Source organism: Elephantulus edwardii, unplaced genomic scaffold, assembly GCF_000299155.1.
Source record: "Elephantulus edwardii isolate Elephantulus edwardi_28Jun2011 unplaced genomic scaffold, EleEdw1.0 scaffold00260, whole genome shotgun sequence".
Taxonomy (NCBI): domain Eukaryota; kingdom Metazoa; phylum Chordata; class Mammalia; order Macroscelidea; family Macroscelididae; genus Elephantulus; species Elephantulus edwardii.
Window position 1 is genome coordinate 81,409 of NW_006400010.1, and position 24,140 is coordinate 105,548.

Here is a 24,140-nt window from a genome sequence, read left to right on the forward strand (position 1 = left end):
GTCTTTGCAATGACCGTTTGCACTCTTCCTGGATGATACCCTGGATATCCTCCCACAACTTGTCTGGTCTTCGCTCATTAATGTTCAAGGCCTCAAACCTGTTCCTGAGATGGTTCTGAAATTCAGGTGGGATAGACTCAGTCATATTTAGGTTGCCGTGGATTTGGTTTAATTTTCCTAAACTTCAGCTTGAACTTGCATATGAGTAGTTGGTGGTCTATTTCACAATCATCTCCTGGCCTAGTTTTCACACATTAAAATAAATTACAGAGAGATAAGAATAGAAAAAGTGAGATTATTCTATAAAAGTAAGTATACATATGTATCTCCTAATGAAGATCCAATTATACATATTAAAAAGAAAAATTATAAAAATTAGAAGTGCTATGTTGTTGTTGTTGTTACGTGCCACTGGGCCACCTGCGACTCATAGGAACCCTATATACAACAGCTCTGAACCCTGCCCTGTCATGAGCCAGTTTCACTGATTCAGATACACCTACCCCCACTACCCTAGTCACTGTTTCAAGCCATCTCATCCAGGATTTCCTCTCCTGCACTGTACCTCCACCTTTCCAAAAATGATGGCATTCTCCAAAGCCTGGCCCTTACTGGCAATGTGTCCAAAGTATGTGAGATGGAGCTTCAAAATCCTTGCCTCCAAGGAAACAACTTGGTTTCACCCTTTCCAAGACACACTCCTTTGGTGGTCTATGGTATGTTCAATACTCTTCTCAAGCACTACAACTCAAAGGCATTCATTCTTCTGTCATTTTTAGTCATTGTCCAGCTCTGATGTACAGCAATTGAGAAGACCATGGCTTGGATCAGGTGCACCTAAGTCTCAAGACTGATATCACTGTTCCTCAGTACTCTGCAGAGGTACCCAACAGCAGACTTTCCCAAGTGCAATTTTTCTTCCAATTTCCTGACTGCTAGTGCTGTGAGTGTTGATTGTGGAGCTGAGCAAGCTGAAACTGTAAACCTCACTTTCTTCTCCTCTATCATGTCACTGCCAAATGGCTCAGAGGTGATAATCTCTGTCTTCTTGATGTTAAGCTTCAATCCATTTTTAAGACTATACGCTCTCCTTAGTTTTAGTAAGCAAGGTTGTTTTATCTGCATAATGCAGGGTGTTGATGAGTCTTCCTCCAATCCTGATGTCACCTTCCTCCTCATAAAACCTGCATATAGACTGAAAACAATGGAGACAGGACACATCCTGACTCACTCCTTCCCTGATTTTGAATCATGCTGTGTTTCCTTGCTCTGTTCTGAAGATTGTTTCCTGGCCCAACTATAGGATTCTCACAAGCACAGTCAAGTGTTCTGGATTCCTATTATCCTCAAGTTTAACCACAATTTATGATCCACACAGTCAAATGCCTTTACATAGTCAATGAAACAGAGAGACATTCTTCCCATACTACTCTTCCTTAGGCCATGATTCATATGACATTGGTGATAATGTCTCTAGTGTCACGGCTTCCTCTAAACCTAACTTCTTTTTTCTGAGTAGTTCTTTGTTGATGTACTGTTTCAGTAATTTTTCAAAAATCTTCAGAAAGATTTCACTTGTGTGTGATATTAGTGATAAGAGTTATATAATTTCCATACTCAGGTCATCTCTTTTTTTTTTAATGGGAAGAAATATGGATCTCTTCCAGTCAGTTGGCCAGGTAGTTGTCCTCCAGATTTCATGGCACACCCTGGTGAGTCAAGGCAGAGTGCATTTGTTTAAATATGTCAATTGGTATCCCATCAATTCTTGGGGCTTTATTTTTTGCTAAGTCCTTCAGAGCATCCTCAACTTCCTCCTTCATCATCGTCTCTTGATCATACGTAGTTTCATGAAATTCTTCTGTGTGAGCCAATTCTTTTTGGTACAGTCACTGTTTATTACTTTCATCTTTTTTTAATGTTTTCTGGATCATTTAATTTTCTGCCCATAATGTCTTTAAATACTGTAACCCAAGGCTTAAATTTGCTTTTTAGTTCCTTCAGCTTAAGAAATGCCAAGTGAGTTCATCCTTTTTGATTTTCCAACTACAGTGCTCTGCACATTTCATTATAATACTTTGCTTTGTCTTCCCAAGCTGTCCTCTGACATTTTCTGTTTGGCTCATATTTCAAAAAATGTTATGTATTAAAATACCAAAAAAACCCCAAAAGTCAAAAGCAGAAAAATTATGTTGTAGCTGTTAGGTGCCATCATCACACTGTTAATAATACGGTGACCCATGTACAACAGAACAAACAACTGCCAGGTCCCACACCTTCCTCACAATCCCTGCTGGGGATGAGCCCAATTCTGCAGGCACTTTATCAGCCCATCTTGTTTATGGACACCTTTTTGTGCAGACCTTCTAGTTTACCAAGCATGATGTATTTCTCCAAAGACTGGCCCCTTTTGAAAACATGCTCGCGAATGTGAAATGAAGCAGCACTACTTTTGCCTCCTCCAAGGGGCTTTCTGGCTGCACTCATTCCAGGACAGATTTGTCTGTTCTTTTGGCAGTCCATAGTATATTCAATACTTTTTGCTAACACCACAACTCAAAAATCATCAATTCTTTAGTCATCATTATTCACTGTCCAACTTTACACGGGAAAGTTGTTGTTAGGTGTCACTAAACTATGACTCAATGACCCTATCCTGGGCTGTGGCCATCCTCTCCAAGGCTGACATCCTTGACCCCAGTCATTGTCAAGTCATTATGTTGAGGGTTTTTATGTCTTTCTTTTCCTGAACCTTCACATTTCCTACCTTGTTTTGTTTATGTTGTCTTGTTTTCCAAGGACTGACTGCTCCTGATAATATTCAGAGAGCATCTACGACAGAGTTTTAAAAATTGTGCCTCAAAAGAGCACCCAGCTTGCTATGATTCCATCCTGTGTGGCTGTTCTTTGTAACAGTAGTGTTTTGCTGCCATCCTTCTCTCCCACATAAATGTGAGATAGATACCAACCCTTGGAAGATTCAATGGATATGGACATGAGCACCCTGTGGCCGCAAAACTACCTTTTCGGTTGTGAACTGAAAGCTGACAAAGCTTATCACTTTAAGGTAGATAATTATGAAAATGAACACCAGTTATCTTTAAGAACAGTCAGGTTAGGGTCTGGTGCACAGGATGAATTGCACATTGTTGAAGCAGAGGCAATGAATTATGAGGGAAGCCAAATTAAAGTAACATTGGCAACTTTGAAAATGTCTGTACATCTACAACCAGGAGAAGACATAATAGATGAATGGGACCTTCTAAAAATCAAATTCCTATGCACATTCAAAAACTTCTCCACAGGGTAAAAAGGGAAGCAAGAGACTGGAGTATTTGGGAATGACATGTCAGATAAGGGGCTTATATCTAGAATTTATAAAATACTTGAGTACCACAAGAAGAGAAAGGTAAATAATCCAACTGAAAAATGGGCACAGGATATGAACAGACACTTCACCAAAGACGACATTCAGATGGCCAACAAGCACATGAAGAAATGTTCAAAATCCCTAGCTCCAAGAGAGATGCAAATTAAGACAACTATGAGATATCATCTCACCCCAGTCAGAATAGCAAAATTTAACAGAACAGCAAGAAACAAATGCTGGCAAGGTTGTGGAGAAACTGGAACCCTTATTCACTGTTGGTGGAAGTGTAAAATGGTGCCACCACTGTGGAAGGTGGTATGGTGCTTTCTCAAAAAATTGCAAATAGAGATGCCATTTGACTCAGCAATTCTACTACTGGGAATATACCCTAAAGAGACCATAACCGACATCCAAGAAGATATATGCACACCCATGTTTATCACGGCTTTGTTCACAATAGCAAGGAGTTGGAAACAACCCAGGTGCCCATCAACAAACGAATGGATAGAGAAACTGTGGTATATTCACAAAATAGAATACTATGCTGCATTGGAAAACAAGGAACTGATGCAGTATTATTCAAAATGGGTGACCCTGGAGGACATTATGCTGAGTGAAGTATCTCAGTCATAAAAGGACAAATACTGCATGGTGCCACTGTTGTAGAATGGGACTGACATCAGGGTTGGGGTAAGACTGAGAAAAACTGGATAAATTATGTATACTGCATTGAAACAGATGAGGAAGAGAATAATTAAAAACAATATATAATAAGGTATTACAGCTATAACACGAGTCCAGAATTAAGGCTATATATTGGAGTGTACTCAGGGTGGTGGGAGAGGTGGGGGGGTTGTATATCAAAGAAGGAATTTTTCTTTCGCTTTTCAAAGAGAGGAGACAACTGGGGGGGAGGTGGCCAGGGAAAAAAATGCATCAATGAATGAATGGAAATCCAAAATCTCTGTAAATGTTCACTAAAATTAACAAAATAAAATAAAAAAGAAAATGTCTGTACAGCCAACGGTTTCGCTTATGGGCCTTGGGGACTTTGAAAATACCACCACCTGTCGTCTTATGATTGAAGTGTGGCTCAGGGCCTGTGCATATAAGTGGGCAACACTTAGTAGCTGTGGAAGGTGCAGAGTCAGATGATGAAGAGGAGGGGGATGTGAAACTCTTAATTATATCAGGAGAGAGATCTGCCCCTGCAGATGGTAACAAAGTTCCACAGAAAAAAAAAGTGAAACTCGCCTCTGATGAAGAGGATGACAATGACAATGATGAAGATGATGATGATGATGAGTCTGCAGAAAAAGTACCAGTGAAGAAATCTATACAGGATACTCCAGCCAAAAATCAAATCAGAATGGAAAAGACTCAAAACCATCAACTCTATGATCTAAAGGCCAAAAATCTTTCAAAAAAAGGGAAAAACTCCCAAAATTCCAAAAGGACCTAGTTTTGTAGAAAACATTAAAGCAAAAACGCAAGCAAGTACAGAAAAAGCGCACTGAATAGTCTTGGCACTACTGGTAAATTAAGCCTAAAGACGAGGAGAGAAAAAGGAGAGACAAATATAGTTGATACTAGTATCATCAACAATCTAGACTGAAGTCTTCTATTTTAATCTCACCCCCTTTCCTGATTTGTCATCCAACCATACCCTTGTGCAGACTGAAAGCAATCTTATTCTTGATTTCTTAATGCACTTTCTACTGACTGCTGTGATTCAGTGAACCATATTCTGCTTTTCACTTGTGCATTGACCTCACCTTTTTGAACACATTTTATAAACTTTCTATCTCCCTCTTCAATAAATATTTGAATTAAAAAAAAAAGAGCACCCAGACTGCATTCCCCAAGACAGACTTATTAGACTTTTGGCAGTCCATGTGAATAGTCAGTACTTTTCTCCAACACCACACTTTAAAGGCATTGACTATTCTTCTTACATGCACATGAGGTGACTGACTTAAAATACCAAGGCTTAGGTGAGGTGTGCTTGAAACTTGAGAAATCCACACAACTTATTTCCATTACACATTAAGGAGGGCTGGTGCTGTAGTCTGTGGGGTTTTACACCTCTAACCGAAGGACCACACCTATCTACTGGTCTAAACTCACCAGCAGTTCCAGGAAAAAAAAAAACCAAGTAGTCTTCCATGCAATTCAAAGCCTCAGAAACCCAAGAGATGGTCAGCTAGGATTCAATTTTTTATTTGGTGGTAAGGAGTTTGTGTTTAAGTATATGTATATATCTCAGCAAGAGCTCTTAGTAAGTCAGTAAGGAAAAACCCGCACTCTACAAAATAGTTGAAGAAAACAAACATGACTGAAATATGTAATTAAAAACTAAATAAAATACCAAAACTCTCAACCAGTGCTAGACATCACTTTAAAAAAATTCAGTGCACAGTAATTTAAAGGGTCTTCCTCTCCACTGCCGACTCTCCAACCTTCCCAACAACATGTCCCTCTCCAAGGAATAGCACCTCCCAGCAACATGTCCAAAGTATGTGAGACAAAAACTCCAAAGAGCCCTCCGGGCTGCTCCCTATCAGTGCTCTTCTCTAACATCACAGCTTAAAGGTGTCAATTCTTTTTCTGTCATTCTTATTCATTCGTACCAAAGGTGTTAATTGTAGATCCAAACAAGATTAAGCTGCTGACAGTTTCAATTTCTTCTCCATCCATCATGACACTGCTTATCAGTCCAGTGGTAAGAATCTTTGTTTTCTTGAAAGTGAGATGCAATCCATACCCATTATGCCCTTGGTACTAGCAGTCAGGAAATCAAGAGATGTACTGCATTGGCAAAGTCTGCAGTCAGGGACTTCTCCAAATTATTGAGGGGCAATGATGTCAGTTTGAGGACTAAGGTGTGTATCATTCGGGTCATGGTCTTTCCGGTCACTTGCTATGCATCTGAGAGCTGGACAATTAATAAGGATTACAAAGGAATCACCAATGCCTTTGAGTTGTGGTGCTGGAGAAAGACTGGTGAACATCCCATGGATGGCCAAAAGAATAAATATGTTTTGGAGAAGGAGAGCCAGAGTGCTCTTTGGAGGCAAAGATGATGAGGCTTCACCTCCACACTTTTGGCGTGTTACTAGGAGGTGGGCTATTCTGACATATTCAGACATAATGCTTGGACAGGTGGAGACCAGCAAAGGTGAAGAAGGCCCTTGACCAGGCAGACTGGCATAGTAACTGCCACAATGTACTCAGAAGTGTGAGGATGGCACAAGGTAGGACAGGGTTCAGATCTTTGTACATAGAGTCTCACCTGACTCAATGGCAAGTAACAACAACTTAAAGATTTATGGATCTTTAGCCTTTCTATAATTTCTAGGTAGATTAAAACTATTCTAAAAGTCAATGTAGTCTCAAACACAAATAATCTACTTTCATTTGATTTACAAATTCCTCTTAACCTCCAAGGATGGCAATATTTCTGGGTTCTCCCTCTAACTTAGGAATTAATTACTTGCTCAGTGCAGTACATTATCCCACTGAACCTGGGGGGAATACATCCTTGGAAAATACCGTAACTGGCACAACTGGAATTTCATGCACAATAGGAAGACAGGAAAATTTTAAATAGCATTAAGTGCCACGTTCCAGAAAGCATGATCTGTCAAAATGTAGGAATTCTTCAGTATAAAAAGTGTTTTTCTAAATAACCAGTTAATCTACTGAGCCACCTTTAACTGATTCACTGCTATGAGATAGTAAAGTGGATTTCCCTCTATTTTTTGTATTAAATAAATTTTACATATTTTAAATTCTTTCATGGTTAGAAAAATGTATTTGAAGTCTTTTATTTTTTAATAAGTAGCTCAAAAATTCAAGAGGTAAAAAAAAAACACCATTTCATAGTCTTCTGTATTAGCTATAGTTATCCTCCTAGAGGCAAATAACTCATTTCACCACTTCAGTGGGACCAATCCACAGCTGACCCTCTACTGGTTTTGAAGGCTGTAAATCAGATAGGGGCAGACTGCTTATCTTGTTCTCAAGGAGCTGTTTGTGTATTTAAACCACAGAGGTGCCATGTCTGGGTCAGCAGCACAAATGTATGCACTACACCAGAACTAGTAGGAAATTCTTGTGTAATCCCCCAGAAATACTTTTGCATATACAAGTAAATACATTTGTCCTTCTGTTTCCACTTTTACACAAATGATAACATACTACATACTAGTTTGCATATTGCTTTTTATAAACCACCCTCAATGTATCTTGGAGATTATATCACATTTGTATATGAAAAGATTCACTCTTTTCAGTTTATTTAGTCCTCTACTAAATGTAATGTTTTTAATTTGTCACATGCTGCTATATATTTGGATTATTTCCAACTGTTTCTAGTACACAGTGGTTCAAAGAGTAAATCTAATGGAGAAATCATTTCATAAACATATGCATTTGTCTGCATGTTAGTAACTCAGAAATATACAAATTAATGCTCTTGCAAAAGTAGACAGAAGTAGATAGTAGACAGAATTCTCTCTATAAGGTGTTATCAAATATTTGGTCAAATTGACAAGCAGAAATCTAAATATAGATTTAGTTTCCATTTCCTATATTGTAGATAAGTTTGCATGTTTAAGAGCTATTCATATTTCCTTTTCTTGTCATTGTTGTTGTCATGTACCAGCAAATCAAAACTGACTCACAACTGACCATCCAGCAGGTTTTCAGAGGCAATAAATCACACACAGGAAGAAACTACTCATTTTCCTTCCCCAGAGCAGCTGGAAGATTCAAACTGTGTGCCTCTGGGTTGGCACTGCAACTCCTTTATTGCTGTGAGCTCTGGTGGCCTAGTGGTAAGAAGCTTCACTGTAATCTACAAGGCATGCAGTTCAAATCCACCAGCTACTCTGTGGTAAAAGAATAGGTAATCTCCTGTGTGATTAAATGGCTCTGAAAACCAGCTGGAGGGTCAGCTATGGGTTGGTTCTAACTTGAAAGTACAACACAAGAACAAACCACTAGATCAGTAGAGCTCCCTTTTCTGAAAATGAGTCTATAACATTTGTGCATTTTCCCACTGTATTCTTGTCTGCTTCTATTCTGGTCTGAATGAAAATCTATTCCTTGCCTTAAGCTGCAAATGTTTTCTCCAGTTTGTCCTCTGTCTTTTAACTGTTTTTGCTTCATTATGCTTATCTGAACTTATCAGTCCGTTTTAGAGTTTTTGGATTTTTGGAGAAGTTATTAGGAAGGCCATCCCATCTCTCAGATCAAGAAAAAATTAATGCTTTCTCTCAATACTTTTGTTTCACTGTTGACACATTTCTAATCCATCTGGAATTAATTCTGAAATATGGTATGAAGTTTAGTATCTTATTCTAGATGCTACCAAGCTATCTGAATTTACTGTTGTTGACTGCCTTCAAGTTGAGCACAACTCATAGCAATCATATGAACAAAACGCCTGAAGCCCCTCTACAACTATCAACATTTACCAAAGTTTATGAGTTTCTGGAGGCATGTAGTTTAGGAAGTGGTTCCCACTCCGGCTTCCAAATCTGTCATAGCATGTTATTGCTGTTACGTGCCACTGAGTCACCTGTAATGTATACTGACCCTATATACAGCAACTCTGAACAGTTCCCTGTCCTGAGCCAGTCTCACTAATTCAGACACCCAACCCCCATTACCCCAGTAACTACATCAATCCACCTCATCTGGAATCTCTCTCTCTCCTGTGCTGTCCGTCCACCCTTCCAAGCATGATGTCATTCTCCAAGGACTTATCTCTCCTGGCCATGTGCCCACAGTTAAGTGAGGCAGAGCTTCAAAATCATAGCCTGCAAGTAGAGAGTTTCACCCTAAGACAGACCTATGTGTTTTCTTGGCAGTCCATATGTTCAATACTCTTCTCCAGCACTCTACTCAAAGGCGTCTATTCTTCTTCTGCCCTCTGTACTCATTGTCCAATTCTCAGAAGCTTAACAAGTGATTGAGAAGACCATGGCCTGGATTAGGTGCACCTTTGTATCTACACTGACATCATTGTTCTTCAGCTGTCTGCAGAGGTCCAATGCAATATGTCTTTTGACTACCTGACTTATGTTAACTATGGATCTGAGTAAGTTGTATTTACTAACTATGGACCCGAGTAAGCTGTAATTACTAACAATCTCAATCTCTTCTCCATTTAATATGGTGCTGCCAATTGGCTCAGTGGTGAGAATCTTTGTTTTCTTGATGTAAAGTTTCAATCCATACTGAAGACTATAGCTTTTGACCTTTTGCAGCAAATGCTTCAGGTCCTCTTTAGTTTCAGAAAGCAAGGCTGTGTCATATGCATATTGCAGGTTGTTAATAAGTCCTCCTTCAATCCTGATGCCACACTCCTCATAAAGTCCTGCTTCTCAAATGATCTGTTCTGCATTCAGATTGAAAAGGTACAGGGACAAAATGCATCCTTGACACACTTCTTTAATGATGCAGAATCATGCAGTGTTTCCTTGTTCTGTTCTGGGGACTGCTTCTTGGTCCAAGAATAGGTTTTGTTTAAGCACAGTCAAGTGATCTGAGATACCCATTTTACTCAAGGTTAGCCACAATTTACTGTAATCCACACAAATGCTTTTGTGTAATGAATGAAACACAGATAGACATTCTTCTGGTATTCTCTGATTTCTGCCAAGATATATCTGACAATAGCAATAATATTCCTAGTGCCACAAATTTAAATTTATTGTACTGTCCATTTTTAAGTCTCTGTGTACAATTTTTGGAAAAATTTGTCTTTTAATACTCCATCCAGCTATGTAATGACATTTTTATCTACCACATTTAAAGAGCTGCACATAAACAGATCTTTCCATATACTGTTATCATAACACCTATTCAGTCTATGGAAAGAGTAAAAAATAATTTAGTCTCTGATTTAGTAAAATGGATGCGATAATTACATTTTATTACAATGAATCTTATCGGTCTGGAAGGGGACTTAGTGGTAAGGAATTGTACCACCAATGCAAAGGTACTCAATTTGAATCCACCAGTTGCTCTATGGGAGAAAAATGAGTAAACTCCTCCTGTGCAATTTGCTGCCTCTGAAAACACACCAGAGGCTATGGGTCAGTTCTGTCTTCATCGTTGTTGTTATGTGCCATTGAGTCATGTGTGACTCATTGTGGTCCTGGGTACAACAGCTCTAAACCCTGCTTTATCCTGTGCCAATCTTATTGTCCACGACACACCTACCCCAATTACCCCAGTTACGAAATCAAACCACCTCATTGAGGATCTTCCACTCCTGCACTGTCCCTCCACCTTCCCAAGCATGATGTCCCTCTCCAAGGACCGGTCCCTCCTTGCAACATGTCCAAAGTATGTCAGCCAAAGCCTCAGAATCTTTGCATCCAAGAAGCAGCCTAGTTTAACCCTCTCTAGGATGAACATGTTCATTTTCTTAGCAGTCCATGGTATATTCAATACTCTTCTCCAACACAACAGCTCAAAGGCATCAATTCTCCTTCTATCCTCCCTAGTCATTGTCCAGCTCTCTGCTGCATATCGTGATTGCAAAGACCATGGCCTGTATTGGGTGCACCTCAGTCTCTGAAGTGACATCACTGCTCTTCAGTAGTTTAGAGGTCCCTAACAGCTGACTTTCCCATCTCAGTACATCTTTTAAATTCCTGGCTCCTGGTGCCAAGAGTGTTGATCATGGAGCCAAACAAACTAAAGCTGTTAAAAATCTCGATCTCTTCACCATGCATTTTATGCTGCCAACTGGCCCAGGGCTGAGAATCTTTGTTTCCTTGATATTGAGCCTCAATCCATACTGAAGGCTGTAGTCCTTGACCTTCTACACCAAGTGTTTCAGGTACTGCTTGTTTTCAGCAAGCAAGGTTGTGTCATCTGCATTAATGCAAATTGTTGATGAATCTTCCACCAATCCTGATGCCACATTTCTCCTGTTATACAGCTCAGACTCCCGGATAATCTGTTCTGCCTATAGATTGAAAAGGTATGGAGAAAGGACACATCCTTGACATATACCCTTCCCAATTTTGAACCATGCAGTGTTTCCTTGCTCTGTTCTGATGACTGCCTCCTGGTCCAAGTATAGGTTTTACATAAGCACAATCAAGTGTTCTGGAATTTCCATTCTTCCCAGAGCCAGCCACAGTTTGTTGTGATCCACACAGTCAAACACCTTTGTATAATCAATGAAACACAGAAAGACATTCCTCTGGTACTCCTTGCTTTATGGTATACAACAAAAAAAGTAACAGAAGAAAATACAGTAAGAGTACTCCTTAGGCGAGCTCTGGTGGCCTAGTGGCAAGAAGCTGCACGGTTCAAATCCACCAGATGCTCTGCCGACGGAGGAAGGACAATCTCCTCCTGCACAGTCAGATCTGATTTGAGGGTACACACAAAATAATGATAATTTAAAAATAATTTTTTAAAAAGAGTGCTCCTTTAGAGTCAAAGACGGGGAAACTTTGTCTAATTTATTTTGTGAATATTCTCAGGAGGAATCAACCCTTGGAGACATATCAGAAAAAGAGAGGAAGACCCTCAACAAAATGGACCGACACAGTGACTACCACAATGGGCTTGAGTATAACAGACTGTGATGATGGGGCAGGATAAGGCAAGCTTCAGATCTGTGGCTCACAGGGTTGCTGTAAGTCACAGTAGCTTGACAGTGCCTAAGAAAAATACAATGAAATGTTCAATTTATTGGGATCCAAAATTAACACCCATGGGAGCAGCAGTCAAGATATTCTGCATTGGGAAAATCTACTATTAAGGGTATATCCAAAGTACTAAAGAGCAAGAATGTCAGTTTAAGGTATGCCCGATCCAAACCGTGGTCTTTTCAACTGCTTCCTATGTATCTAGCTTTGCTGAGAAAGTTGGACAATGAATAAAGAAGACCAAAAGAGAATTGATGTCTTTTTAATTGTGTGGTGAAAAGTACTGAATACTCCACTGACTGCAAGAGAACAAACAAATCTACCTTGGAGGAAGTCCAACTAGGGTGCTGCTTAAAGGCAAGGATGGTGAAACTTCATCTCATATACTTTGGGCAAGTTGTCAGGAGGGGTCAGTACTCAGAGAAATGTAGTGTGATGGGAAGGTAGAGGGTCAGTAAGGGAGAGGAAGACCCTCAAAAAAACAGATTGACAGTGACTACCACAAAGGACTTGATCTTGGAAGAGATAGTGAAAGATGTGTTTCAAGGCTCCGATCTGTTATTCACAAGAATGCTATGAATTATAAACAACTTGAGGGCACCTAACTACAGGATAATGAATCAGAAAAGTACATTTTTTTAGTATCACCACGTATTTTATACTGGCAAATCACTGAAGTACAGCAAACTGACAAACACTGGTCTTTTCAATTACATGCTGTGCAGCTAAAGGCTAGACAGTAAATAAGGATGAAAGAAGCACTGACATCTTTGAGTTGTGGTATTGGAGAAGAGCACTGAACGCTTCATGGGCTGACAAAAGAACAAAAAAAATATGCCTTGGAGAAGGTGTAACCAAGTTGCTTCTTCAAAGAAAGGACAGTGGAACTTCATTTCATATACTTTAGGTATATTGTTAGAAGTAGCTAGTCCTTGGAAAAGAACATTATGCTTAGAAATGTAGAGGATCAGCAAAGGAGAGGAAGATCTTCAACTAGATGGGCTGACACAGTGACTACAACTATGGGCTCAAGTATAACAGCGATTATAAGGATGGCACAATATAGAGCAAGGGTCCAAATCCATTGTTCAAAGCATCACTGTGAGTTGTACTCATGTCCCTCTCCAAGGAGTAGCCCCTCCTAGCAACATGTCCAAAGTATACGAGGTGAAGCCTCATCACTCCTGCCTCCAAGGAGCACTCTGCCTGCACCCTCTCCAAGACATGTTTGTTCTCTTGGTCATCTGTGGATTGTTCAGAGCTCTTTTCCAACACCACAGCTGAAAAGTGTCAATTCTTTTTCTATCATCCTTATTCACTGTCCAGCTCTCAGATGCACAGCAAGTAATCAGAAAGACCAAGCCCAAACCAGATGCACCTTAGTCCTCAAACTGACACCATTACTCCTCAATAATCTGGAGAGGTCCATAACTGCAGATTTTTCCCCAGTGCAATGTGTCTCCTTATTTCCTGACTGCTGGTACCAAGGGTGTTAACTGTGGATCAAAGCAAGATGAAGCTGTTGACAGTATCAATCTTCTCTCCATCTATCATAATGTTGCCTATCGGTCCAGTGGTAAGAATCTCTTCTTGACATTGAGATGCAATCCATACTGAAGGCTGTATTCCTTGATCTTCTGCAACAAGTGTTTCAAGTCCTCTTGACTTTCAGTAAGCAAATTTGTGGCATCTGCATAATGCAGGTTATCAATCCTGATGCCACACTCTTCATAGATTCTAGGTTCAGTACAAGAAAGATCTGAGTGCAACAATGAATGAATGGAAATCCAAAATCTCTGTAAATGTCCATTAAAATTAATAAAATAAAAAAGAAAGCTCTTATAATATTAACAATTATCCAAATATAAAAACCAGCCATCAAAGTCAAAGGAGAAAAACAAATGTCAATAAATCTAGGACTTTTATTAATTTTATCTTGCTTGGATTTACAACCAATACCCTTCACACAAGCAGTTAAGAAATTAAAAGATGTGCTGCATTGGATAAATCTGCTGTTAAGGACCTCTGCACAGTGTTAAGAGACAATGATGTCCGTTTAAAGACTACCCCGATTCAAGCCATGTTCGTTTCAATTACTTGTTATGTATCTGAAAGTTGGGCAATGACTAAGGATGACAGAACTGATGCCTCAGAGTTGTGGTGATGGAAAAGGGTAATGAGTATCTCAGAGACTGACAAAATAATGAGAAAAAGCACAACCAGGGTGTTCCTTGGAGGTAAGGACAATGAAGCTTCATTTCCCATCTTTTTGATCTATTAGGGGGCCTTGCTCCTTGGAAAAAGATATCTTTCTTACACTTGGCAAGGTGGGGGGGTCACTATAGATTATCACAAGATAGACTTACACAGTGACTAAAAATGGCTTGGGTAGATAAGAGATAATGAGGATAACACAGGATAAGGCAAGGTTCAGATCCATTGTTCACAGGGTAACTATGAGTTACAGTAGATTCAACAGCACCTAACAACAAGTAACAAACAACTTCTGAAGTTTAAAATTGAGCCAAAATGGAATAAAGATACATTAATAGTAAATGGTGACTGAAATGCAAAATGTGAAACAAACAGATTCTTACTTGTATACAGCCTTAGTGAGAGAAACAAGGCCAGAGATTGTTAAAATAACCATCTTAGAAATCACTAAAAATAATTACTAAGATAACAATGACAGAACCAATAAAACCATTATTACTGGTCTTTCTTACATAAGAAAACACATACTGCTATACATAAATATTTGTATGCTATGTTATATAAGTTAGCTGATTAGTTTTCTACAAAAGAGCACCTTCGATCTCTTTTCTTACTTTGCGCCTTTCCGGTCCACCAAAGGCAACATGCCTGGCTTCTTCCACTGTCTCACAGACAAGGCCATTTCCACATACAAACTGAATCACTTTCTTCAGCTGAGGAAACTGAGTCTTTATCACATCTATCACCATTTTACAGCCTTTAATCTCTCTCAGTCTTTCATTGATGGGCTTGATCTGAAAGATATAATAAATATACTTGACACAGCAGATATCTTTTTAAAACTCCAAATGCTCATTATATTCTTTCCCATTATACTAAGTCTGAAAGCAAAGGATTATATTCTTATAGTTCAGCCTGGTAGGACTCCAAAGGACTACAATTCATCACTGTTTACTAAACAAACAAAATAGTTTCAGAGCAAGATGTGATTTCCAAATTCAGCTCTACTGCCCTAGTGTTAAGAAACTATGCTGCAATCCCAAAAGTAACTGGTCTGAATCCACCAGCTGCTCTGCGGGAGAAAGATGGGCAATCTCCTCCCTTTCTATTAATTGCCCCTGAAAACCCACTGGAGGATCAGTTATGGGTGAGTCCTTACTCGATGGTACCTAACAACAACTAGTTGATACTAATGGGAGAGGAACTTCATGTTCTCAAAACTGTTAAAATCTCACTGAGATTATCATGTCTTAAGAATTACTTCACACTGAAAACATGTATGTTTAAGTAATCATGATGTCTTCAGACTTTCTTGGACATGAATTTTAAGTGGACTCTCTATATAGAAAAGTATCTACATTAATTTTTAAGAAGCAGCAAGTACATAGCAGCGTTATTCACCATCGTAAGAACATGGAAACAGCCCATGTCCAACCACAAATGAATGGATTGAAAAGTTGTTGTACATTCACACAATGGAATACTACACAGCACGCAGGAGCAATGATTTTGTAAATTATTACCTAACTTGGGAGGGACTAGAGAGCATTATGCTGAGTGAAATGAGTCACAGAAGGACAAATACTGTATAAAACCATGTAGAATGAGCATGAGGATCCAAGGTGTGAGGAGGTGGAAGCACAGGGATGAGGATGGGCAAGAGGCGTGTGCTGTTAATCATAGGGTCTCACAATTTGAAGGGTGGGTGGGGTGAAGGAAATGGGAAGGATCTTGTGTGAAAAACAATGTATCTGAACTTTGTAAATAAATCAGTATTTAAAAAAGATACCAACAACAAGTAAGTTTTCCTTCAGTAAAAAAAAAACACAAAAAAAAACCCCACAAAAACCCAAAGACACAGAAAGTTTACTCTTACAGCTAAAACAAAGAGAAGCCTAGAACTCTATAAACATAAAACATACTTACACAATATACTAGGCAAGAATGATGAGGTTTTACCTCACATACTTTGGAGAGTTCCTTCTAATGCGAAACTTATACTTGGACCAGGAGGCAGTCATCAGAACAGAGCAAGGGAACACTGCATGGTTCAAAATTGGGAAGGGCGTATGCCAGGGATGCATCCTATCTCCATACCTTTTCAACCTATATGCAGAACAAATTATCCGGGAGGCTGGGCTCTATGAGGTGAAACGTGGGGTCAAGATTGGTGGACGATTTATCAACAATCTGCGTTATGTGGATGACACCTTGCTTGCTGAAACTGAAGAGGACCTGAAGCGCCTGCTGCAGAGGGTCAAGGACTGCAGCCTACAATATGGATTGAGGCTCAATGTCAAGAAGACAAAGATTCTCACCACTGGACCAATTGGCAGCATTAGGATGGATGGTGAAGAGATTGAGATTGTACACAGCTTTAGTTTGCTTGGCTCCATAGTCAACAGTCTTGGCACCAGTAGCCAGGAAATCAAAAGGCGCATTGCCATGGGAAAGTCTGCTGTTAGGGACCTCTCCAAAGTAATGAAGAGCAATGGTGTCTCTCTGGAGACTAAGGTGCGTCTGATACAGGCAATGGTCTTTGCAATCACCTGTTATGCATCAGAGAGTTGGACAATGACAAAGTAGGATAGAAGAATTGAGGCCTTTGAGCTGTGTTGCTGGAGAAGAGTATTGAGAATACCATGGACTGCTAGGAAAACAAACAGATTTGTCCTGGAAAGGGTTAAACCGGGTGGCTCCTTGGAGGCAAGGATTCTGAGGCTCCGTCTAACATACTTTGGACATGTTGTGAGGAGAAACTGGTCCTTGGAGAGGGACATCATGCTTGGGAGGGTGGAGGGACGGCACAGGAGAGGAAGGCCCTCTATGTGGTGGATTGATTCAGTGACTGGGATAATGGGGATGGGAGAGTCAGAGACAGTGTGATTGGCACAGGACAGAGCGGAGTTTAGGGCTGTTGTACATAGGGTCGCTATGAGTTGCAAGTGACTCAACGGCACATAACAGCAACAACAACAACTTTGGAGAGGGACATGATGTGGGAAAGGGTGGAGGGTTAGTGAAGGAGAGAAAGGCCCTCAGCCAGGTGGATTGACAAGGTAACTGCTACAATGGGCTCTTGTGTGTCAGGAAGTGTGAAGATGGTGCAGGACAGGCCAGGGTTCGAATCTTTTGTTCACAGGGTTGCTATGAGTCGTACTTGACTTGATCGCACCTAACAACAACAACAACAATAAACATACTTATACAAACCACAGTACTTGAGAGTAGTTGTTACTGGGTGCCATCAGGTCTACTCTAATTTACAGTGATTCCCTGTCACAGACTAGAACCATTCCATAAGAGTTTTCTAGGCTACACTATTCACAAGAGCAGATTACCATGTTTTTCTCCCATGAAGTTATGTGGGTGTACAGCTGCATAGATCATTTAAGTAGTTACTAATAAAATACAGTAGCTGGGCATTGAAAGAAATAGGAATAGTCCCTTTATAGCTGAGCTATATCTTTAGAGGAAAATGAGTGTATCTTTAAAAATCTCAAGTGATGAAAAAGCTAAATAATATTGTAATTGTCAGGTGAATTAATGTGACAAGTTTTAGTGGGGAGAAAGTATAAAAATCATGGAAGTACAAAAGGCAGGTCTGTCTAGTTGTGGGACTGTAAGTCCAAGACTGGCATTTCCCTGTCACTTTCTATATTCTAGGCAGTGCTGGGTGCTAACACATCCTGCAGTTAGGTAGGCACTCCTTTCCAAAGAAACTGAAGCTCATGAAACACAAGGATGAATAGTGAGAGCTGATCCATCAGTAGTGCTGAGATTCACACTCAGGAGAGTCCAGCTCAAGGGTAGGGCTCTTGGTCATTAATCACACTACCTGCAATCCTAGCTCTTTACTGTTAGACCAAACACATAATCACAAAATAAAATAATCATTAAAATAGTTTTTGCCTGAGTGATTTAGACTCTGGATACTCTAAGGTTTCTCAACACATACTTCAAGGCTCAAAATGTAGCTCGTTTTGCCAAAAGCTGACACACTGGACCACATATTACAACCAGGAGTCTGGGCTGGCCTTTCACTGACAGAACATGCATCCCACCCTTGTAGAATTTGCTACTGAAGGAAAGAAACTGACGAGTGAGTGGTAGGTAAAGCGGTACACTTCTAGAGTCATTGTATCAAGGCCACTAAGAAATACATGGCACCCTCTCACAACTATTATCCTTTGCCTGCTAATACATTAACGTCATCCAAACGTCATTTTTTTTCCTGTCACTACTACAGTGACACTGATGTGCCAAATGTGATAATGGTTACCCATTGTGGACAGTGTTTGGTGGAGCTCCTCCATTAGAACAAGCTTGGAAGCAGGAGTGGCATCCACTTCCATAAATAGCTTGCTTCTGGAAACCCTATGAACTTGGAGAAAGGATGAAAGTCACGAAAAAGTCGAGGACTTTCGTTCACAGGGTCAGTATGAGTCGCCTACGACTCAACGGCACTTAACAAGAACAACTACTACTATTGTAATTGGGAGCCCTGTGGCCTAGGGGTAGGAAACTGCACTGTAATCTCAAAGAGATAAGGTTGGAACTCATTATTTGCTATGGTTGAATCTACTAGCTGCTCTGTGAGGAAAAGATGGGCAACCTCCTCTGGGTGATTTACAGCCTCTGAAAAACCCCTGGAAAGTCAGCTATAGGTTGGTTCTGACTCGATGGTCTACAACAATAGCATTCAGTGGATAAGGAGTTGTGCTGCCAGACCAAAGGCAAGTGGTTTAAATCTACTAGCTGCTCTGTGGAAAAAATACAGGCAAATTCCTCCTGTAAGACTTATAGCCTATGAGAACTTGCTGGAGGCTGAGTTTCAACTTCGAAGCAATGAGTAGCCACAGTATCAGAGGATAAAAACAGAGTAAGCTGCTTATAAAAACCGCACCTTTCTGTAAAAAGGAAACCCTTTGGTTACAGTTCTACTCCATCCTTTGGGATGACCGTGAGTTACAACTGACACCATGTTTTTGTGTGGTTTGGGTTACCCCAGTTTAAGGCAATGAAGAAATTCTTTAACAGATAAGAGTATATTTCTAAGTTCTGAACATTAGAGTTTCTTACATCAAGGTAGTCTAAAGCAAGGAATGTCTCTGGCTCAGCTCTTTCTTCCTTCAGATACTGGATACACTCTCTTGCCACTTTGTCAGTGGTCACAACAATAGCAAAGATGTACCGACCAAAAAGCTTTGTAACTGCCAGTTGGTATTTCTTATGAATAGGATGACACAGGTCCAGCAGTCTTCCAAACTGTGCAGGTTTCAAACAAAAGAGAAAAGCAAATGCATTTAGTGAAGAGCATTATACAGCACTGTCTGCTAGTGTGATAATGCAGCAAAGATTCTAACTTTTGAGCATAAAGGGAATGGAAATTAAGTGGCTAGTGAAGCAAGAGGAATGCCAAGAAAGGCAGCACCCTGGAAACCTACAGCCAAGTGCGTTGTGACAAAGCAGGTGAGTACAGAGTCACTCACTGTAAGCTGAGGGCTGTGCAGTGTCCACTTGTGCTAGTCACAAGACTGGAAGATGCCTGTCCTCATAGCAAAGGAAGAAATTCTGTGATGCTCAAACACTAGAGGGTGAAATCAAGCTGGTCCTCAGAGAGAAGAATGTTGTAGCTCTGTCTCATAAACTTTGAGCACATGGCCAGGAGAGAGACCAGTCCTTGGAGTACGTCATGCTTGGAAGAGTGTACGGACAGTGCAGAAGATGACCCCAGATGACAGGTTGATACAGTAACTGGGGTAATGAGGGTAGATGTGTCAGTGAGTGAGATTGGTTCAGGAGGGGGTGGGTATCAGGGCTATTGTACCTAGGGTCATCATGAGTTTCATGACACTTGATGGCACCTAACAATATGCCCATACATCTGCTGTAAAAAAGAACCCCCAAATACTCTGAAACTATGAGGAGCATGTGGTTTGAGACTACAGGGTGAGGGGGACCAGGCTACTTTATAGTGTCCAGTCTTTTGGAATTACTGGTCGTCTGGGACTTTCTGGGTAGAGTTCAGGTCACTGCTTCTCCCTGACAACTCTTATCTGTAGATACTTTTACCCTAAATACCGCTGTTATATTTTAGCCTCAAATAAGACAAATGTTTTCACCAATTAGTAAAGTTTATCCTCTTTTTCGTTTGTTTTGCTGAACTATTTGTTTTTCATTACCACAGACTCTGGGTGGAGTTTTCTGAGGTTTTCCAGAACCTCTGCTCTCTTTTGCTGCCGTTTCCCCTCATGAGTATCAATTCCAGCGTTCTCCAAGTCACTTCTAATAAGATTCAATTCTTCATTAATTTCAGACATTCTTGCTTTTGCTTTTTCAATTTCATTTTGAAGGATTTCTTCTTGCTGTTTTTTCTCATTCAGGCAATCACTACATAATAGCAACAAGAAAAATATCAAAGTAAAAAGGAAAACCAAGATTTGAGAATTACAAGGTAAAATAAAATTCAAGTTTAACACTGTAGAAGAAAGAAGTAGGGCTCTTCTCAATTTACAAAGGAGAAAAAAAATATAAAACAAACCTAACAACAAAAATGGACAAAGGAGATTTTGACTGTTTTTTGTTGGTTCAAAAGATAAATCTTTCTGGGTACTGAACAAGTTAAAGATCATTGTTATAATAAATGTAATAGAATCATCAACTTAATTAACAAGAAAACAGTGATTTAAAAATCTCTTCATGGAGGGAGCTCTGATAGCCTAGTGCCAAGAAGTTAAGCTGCAATCCCAAAGGCATCTGAATCCATTAGATGCTCCACTGGAAAAGGAGGGGCAATCTCCTTCTGTGCCAGCTGGATCCCATTGGATGGTATGCAACAAGAGAAAGAAAAACAAAACACCTCTTAATGGTAGATTAAGTCACACCATTTTTCATGATGTAACACAGTATTTTTATTACAAAATATCAAAATCAAAGATGAGGGTAGGGTGTTAATCATAGGGTTGCATAATTAGATGGGTAGAGGGGTGATGGAAATGGTAAGAATCTTTTATGAAAAACAAATATATTCAAACTTTGTAAATAAATCAGTATAAAATTATAAAAAAAGGGACCTTTAAGTTTTATCAGGGGAAATATTTTTATTTTCCAGATTTAAATATTCCATTTCTTAAGTGGTTAATTGTAAAATTTTTTTAGTAGATACCAAGAAATGAAAAAAAAAAAAAAATAGGAGCACATTATAACAGAGGAGGCACATTCATCTGATGTACAGACAAAACAGACCCAAGATGAAGTATAAGGCTTTTTCTTTCTTTTTTGTATTATACCTACATGCATGTCTTTGTGTATTCCTCCAACTTTTCTATTCTCTTTTTATTATCGTCTATTTGTTCTGTTGTTTGTTTTATATTCCCCTAAAATAGAAAACTTGAAATCAATCATAAATTTTTTCACTGTACACCTAGAAATTGCTATTAATACACTGTTGTAAATGAAAATGTTATCTGATATCACTATACATAAATACTTTTAAGAATAAATTTTTATTTTGAAAAGGCAGTGGCAATTTTGAAATTATACAGACCAGTGTTCAAAACCTGGCTTCAAACTTTGGCAAATTCACTCTGATGACTTTAAGAGGATTATTTCCAAATACTCATACACAGGTTTTATCTGTACTTCACATGCAGTAAGTTAGTGAAAATGAGTTAAGCCCTCAACAAAATGGGTTCTTGCAACAAGTATGAGCATGGTCAAGGACTAGGCAGTGTTTTATTCTGCTGTACAAAGGGGCTCCTTTGAGTGGTAATTGACTCAACAACAAACTAATTTATTCAAGAAATTATTTACTCACTGGCTAACTTGTGCTAAGAACTAGAGGTATAATAATAATGAATAGGATAGTTACTGACCTCAACGAATACTACAGTCCAATGAAGACAGAAACTGAGCCTTTGGAGTTGTTAGATGCTGTCAAGAACCATTTGTAGCGACCCAAAGAACCACAGATCTGAACCTGGTCCTATCCACTATCATCCTTATCATTTGACACACTTGAGTTCAATGCTGCAGTCACTGTATCAATCCATCTCTTTGAGGGTCTTCCTCTCTTTTGATAACCCTCCATCTTTCCAAGCATGATGTCCCTCTCTAAGGAATAGCCTCTCTAGTAACATGCATCTCAAGTATGCAAAATGAAGCTTAATCATCTTTGCCTTCAAAGAGCATTCTGGCTGCACTTTCTCCAAGTTGTTATGTGCCATAGAGTTGGAACAGACTCACAGCTGACCCTCCAGTGGGTTTTCAGACATAGTATATTGGGGGAAAGAGACTGTCTATCCTCCTATGAAGCAGGCAGAATGCAGTACAGCTTCTTACCATTAGCGACCAAATCTGTTTATTCTTTTGGCAGTCCATGAATATTCTGTATTCTTCTCCAACACCACAGCTCAAAGGCATCAATTCTTCTTCTGTCATCCTTATTCACTGTCCAACTCTCACATGTATACATAACAAGTGACTGAAAAGACCATGGCCTGCATCAGGTGCACCTTCAGCTTCAAACTGTTATCATGACTCCTCAGTAATCTGAAGAGTGATCTAATAGTAGAATTGCCCAGTGCAACATGTCAACTGATCTCCTGACTGCTAGTACCAACGGTACTGAATGCAAATCCAAGTAAGATGAAATCACTGACAATTTCAATCTTTTCCCCATCTATCATATGTTGTTTATAGATCCAACAGTGAGGATTTTAGTCTTCTTGATGCTGAGATGCAATTAATATTGAAAGGTATAGTCTTTGATCTTCTCCAAGCGTTTTAAGTCCTCACTTTTCAGCAAGCAAGACTGTCATATGCATAAATGCAAGTTGTTGATGAAGCTTCTCTAATCCTGATATCACATTCTTCTTCAAAGGGTCTATGTTCTCAAATAATTTGCTCAGCAAACAAATTCAAAAGATACAGAAAAAGAATACAATCCTGATGCACACCTTTTATAATTTTAAACCATGCAGTGTTCCCTTAATCTGCCTGAATAGCTTCTTGGTCTAGTTAAAGGTTTCATATGAGCATAATTAAGTGTTCTGAGATTCACATTCTTCTCAATGTTAGCTATAGTTTGTTATGATCAATACAAGCAAATGCCTTTGCATAGTCAATAAAATGCAAATAGGCATTCTTCTGGTATTCTCTTCCAGCCAGGATCCACTTGGTATCAGCAATGCTATCTCTGGTATCACAGCCTCTTCTATACCCAGGCTCCACTTCTGTTAAGTTCTCTGTCAATGAACTGTTCTAGCCATTTTTTTATAAACTTCAGCAATATTTTGCTTGCACATAGTATTAATGCTATTGTTCAGTAACCTCTACATTCTGTTGGATCACCTTTCTTGGGAACAAATATGGGTCCCTTTCAGTCAGCCAGTCAAGTAGATGTTCTCCAAACTTCCTGGTATAAACTGGTGAGCATGTCCAGGGCTGCATGAGTCAGCTAAAACATGTCAATTGGAAGCCCACCAATTCCTGAGACGTTATTTTTTTAATAAGTTGTATTATTATTATTAATTTTAATAAAAATTTACAGAGATTTTAGATTTCCACTCATTCATTGTAGCACTTTTCCCCATGCCCACCCCTCCCCTCCAGTTCGTTCTTCTCTTTGAAAAGTAAAAGAAAAATTCTTTCATTGTTATACAATCCCTCCCAAGTCCACTCCACCATGTAGCCTTTGTTCTGGACTCATGCAGGGACCTTATTATTTTGCCAACACCTTCAGTGCTTGAACTTCTTCCTTCACTGTCACTGGCTCTTGTTCAGATAGTACTTCCTGAAATTTTTCATTATCAACCAATTATTTTGTATACAGTGACTCTGTGTATTCCTGCCATCTTCTTTTCATACTTCCT

General features: G+C 39.5%; 1 protein-coding gene across 1 annotated transcript in view; it reads right to left on the minus strand.

Moving 5' to 3' along the window:
• Positions 1 to 24,140, minus strand: part of LOC102849042 (structural maintenance of chromosomes protein 1B-like) — a 111,203-nt gene that overhangs the window by 63,599 nt on the left and 23,464 nt on the right. Inside the window, exons 8-11 of the mRNA XM_006899535.1 lie at positions 21,562 to 21,644; positions 20,451 to 20,658; positions 19,348 to 19,533; positions 14,880 to 15,059 (exon numbers count right to left, since the gene is read on the minus strand). Of these exons, the coding sequence (XP_006899597.1) occupies positions 14,880 to 15,059; positions 19,348 to 19,533; positions 20,451 to 20,658; positions 21,562 to 21,644 (657 nt within the window). The remainder of the gene's footprint in view (positions 1 to 14,879; positions 15,060 to 19,347; positions 19,534 to 20,450; positions 20,659 to 21,561; positions 21,645 to 24,140) is intronic.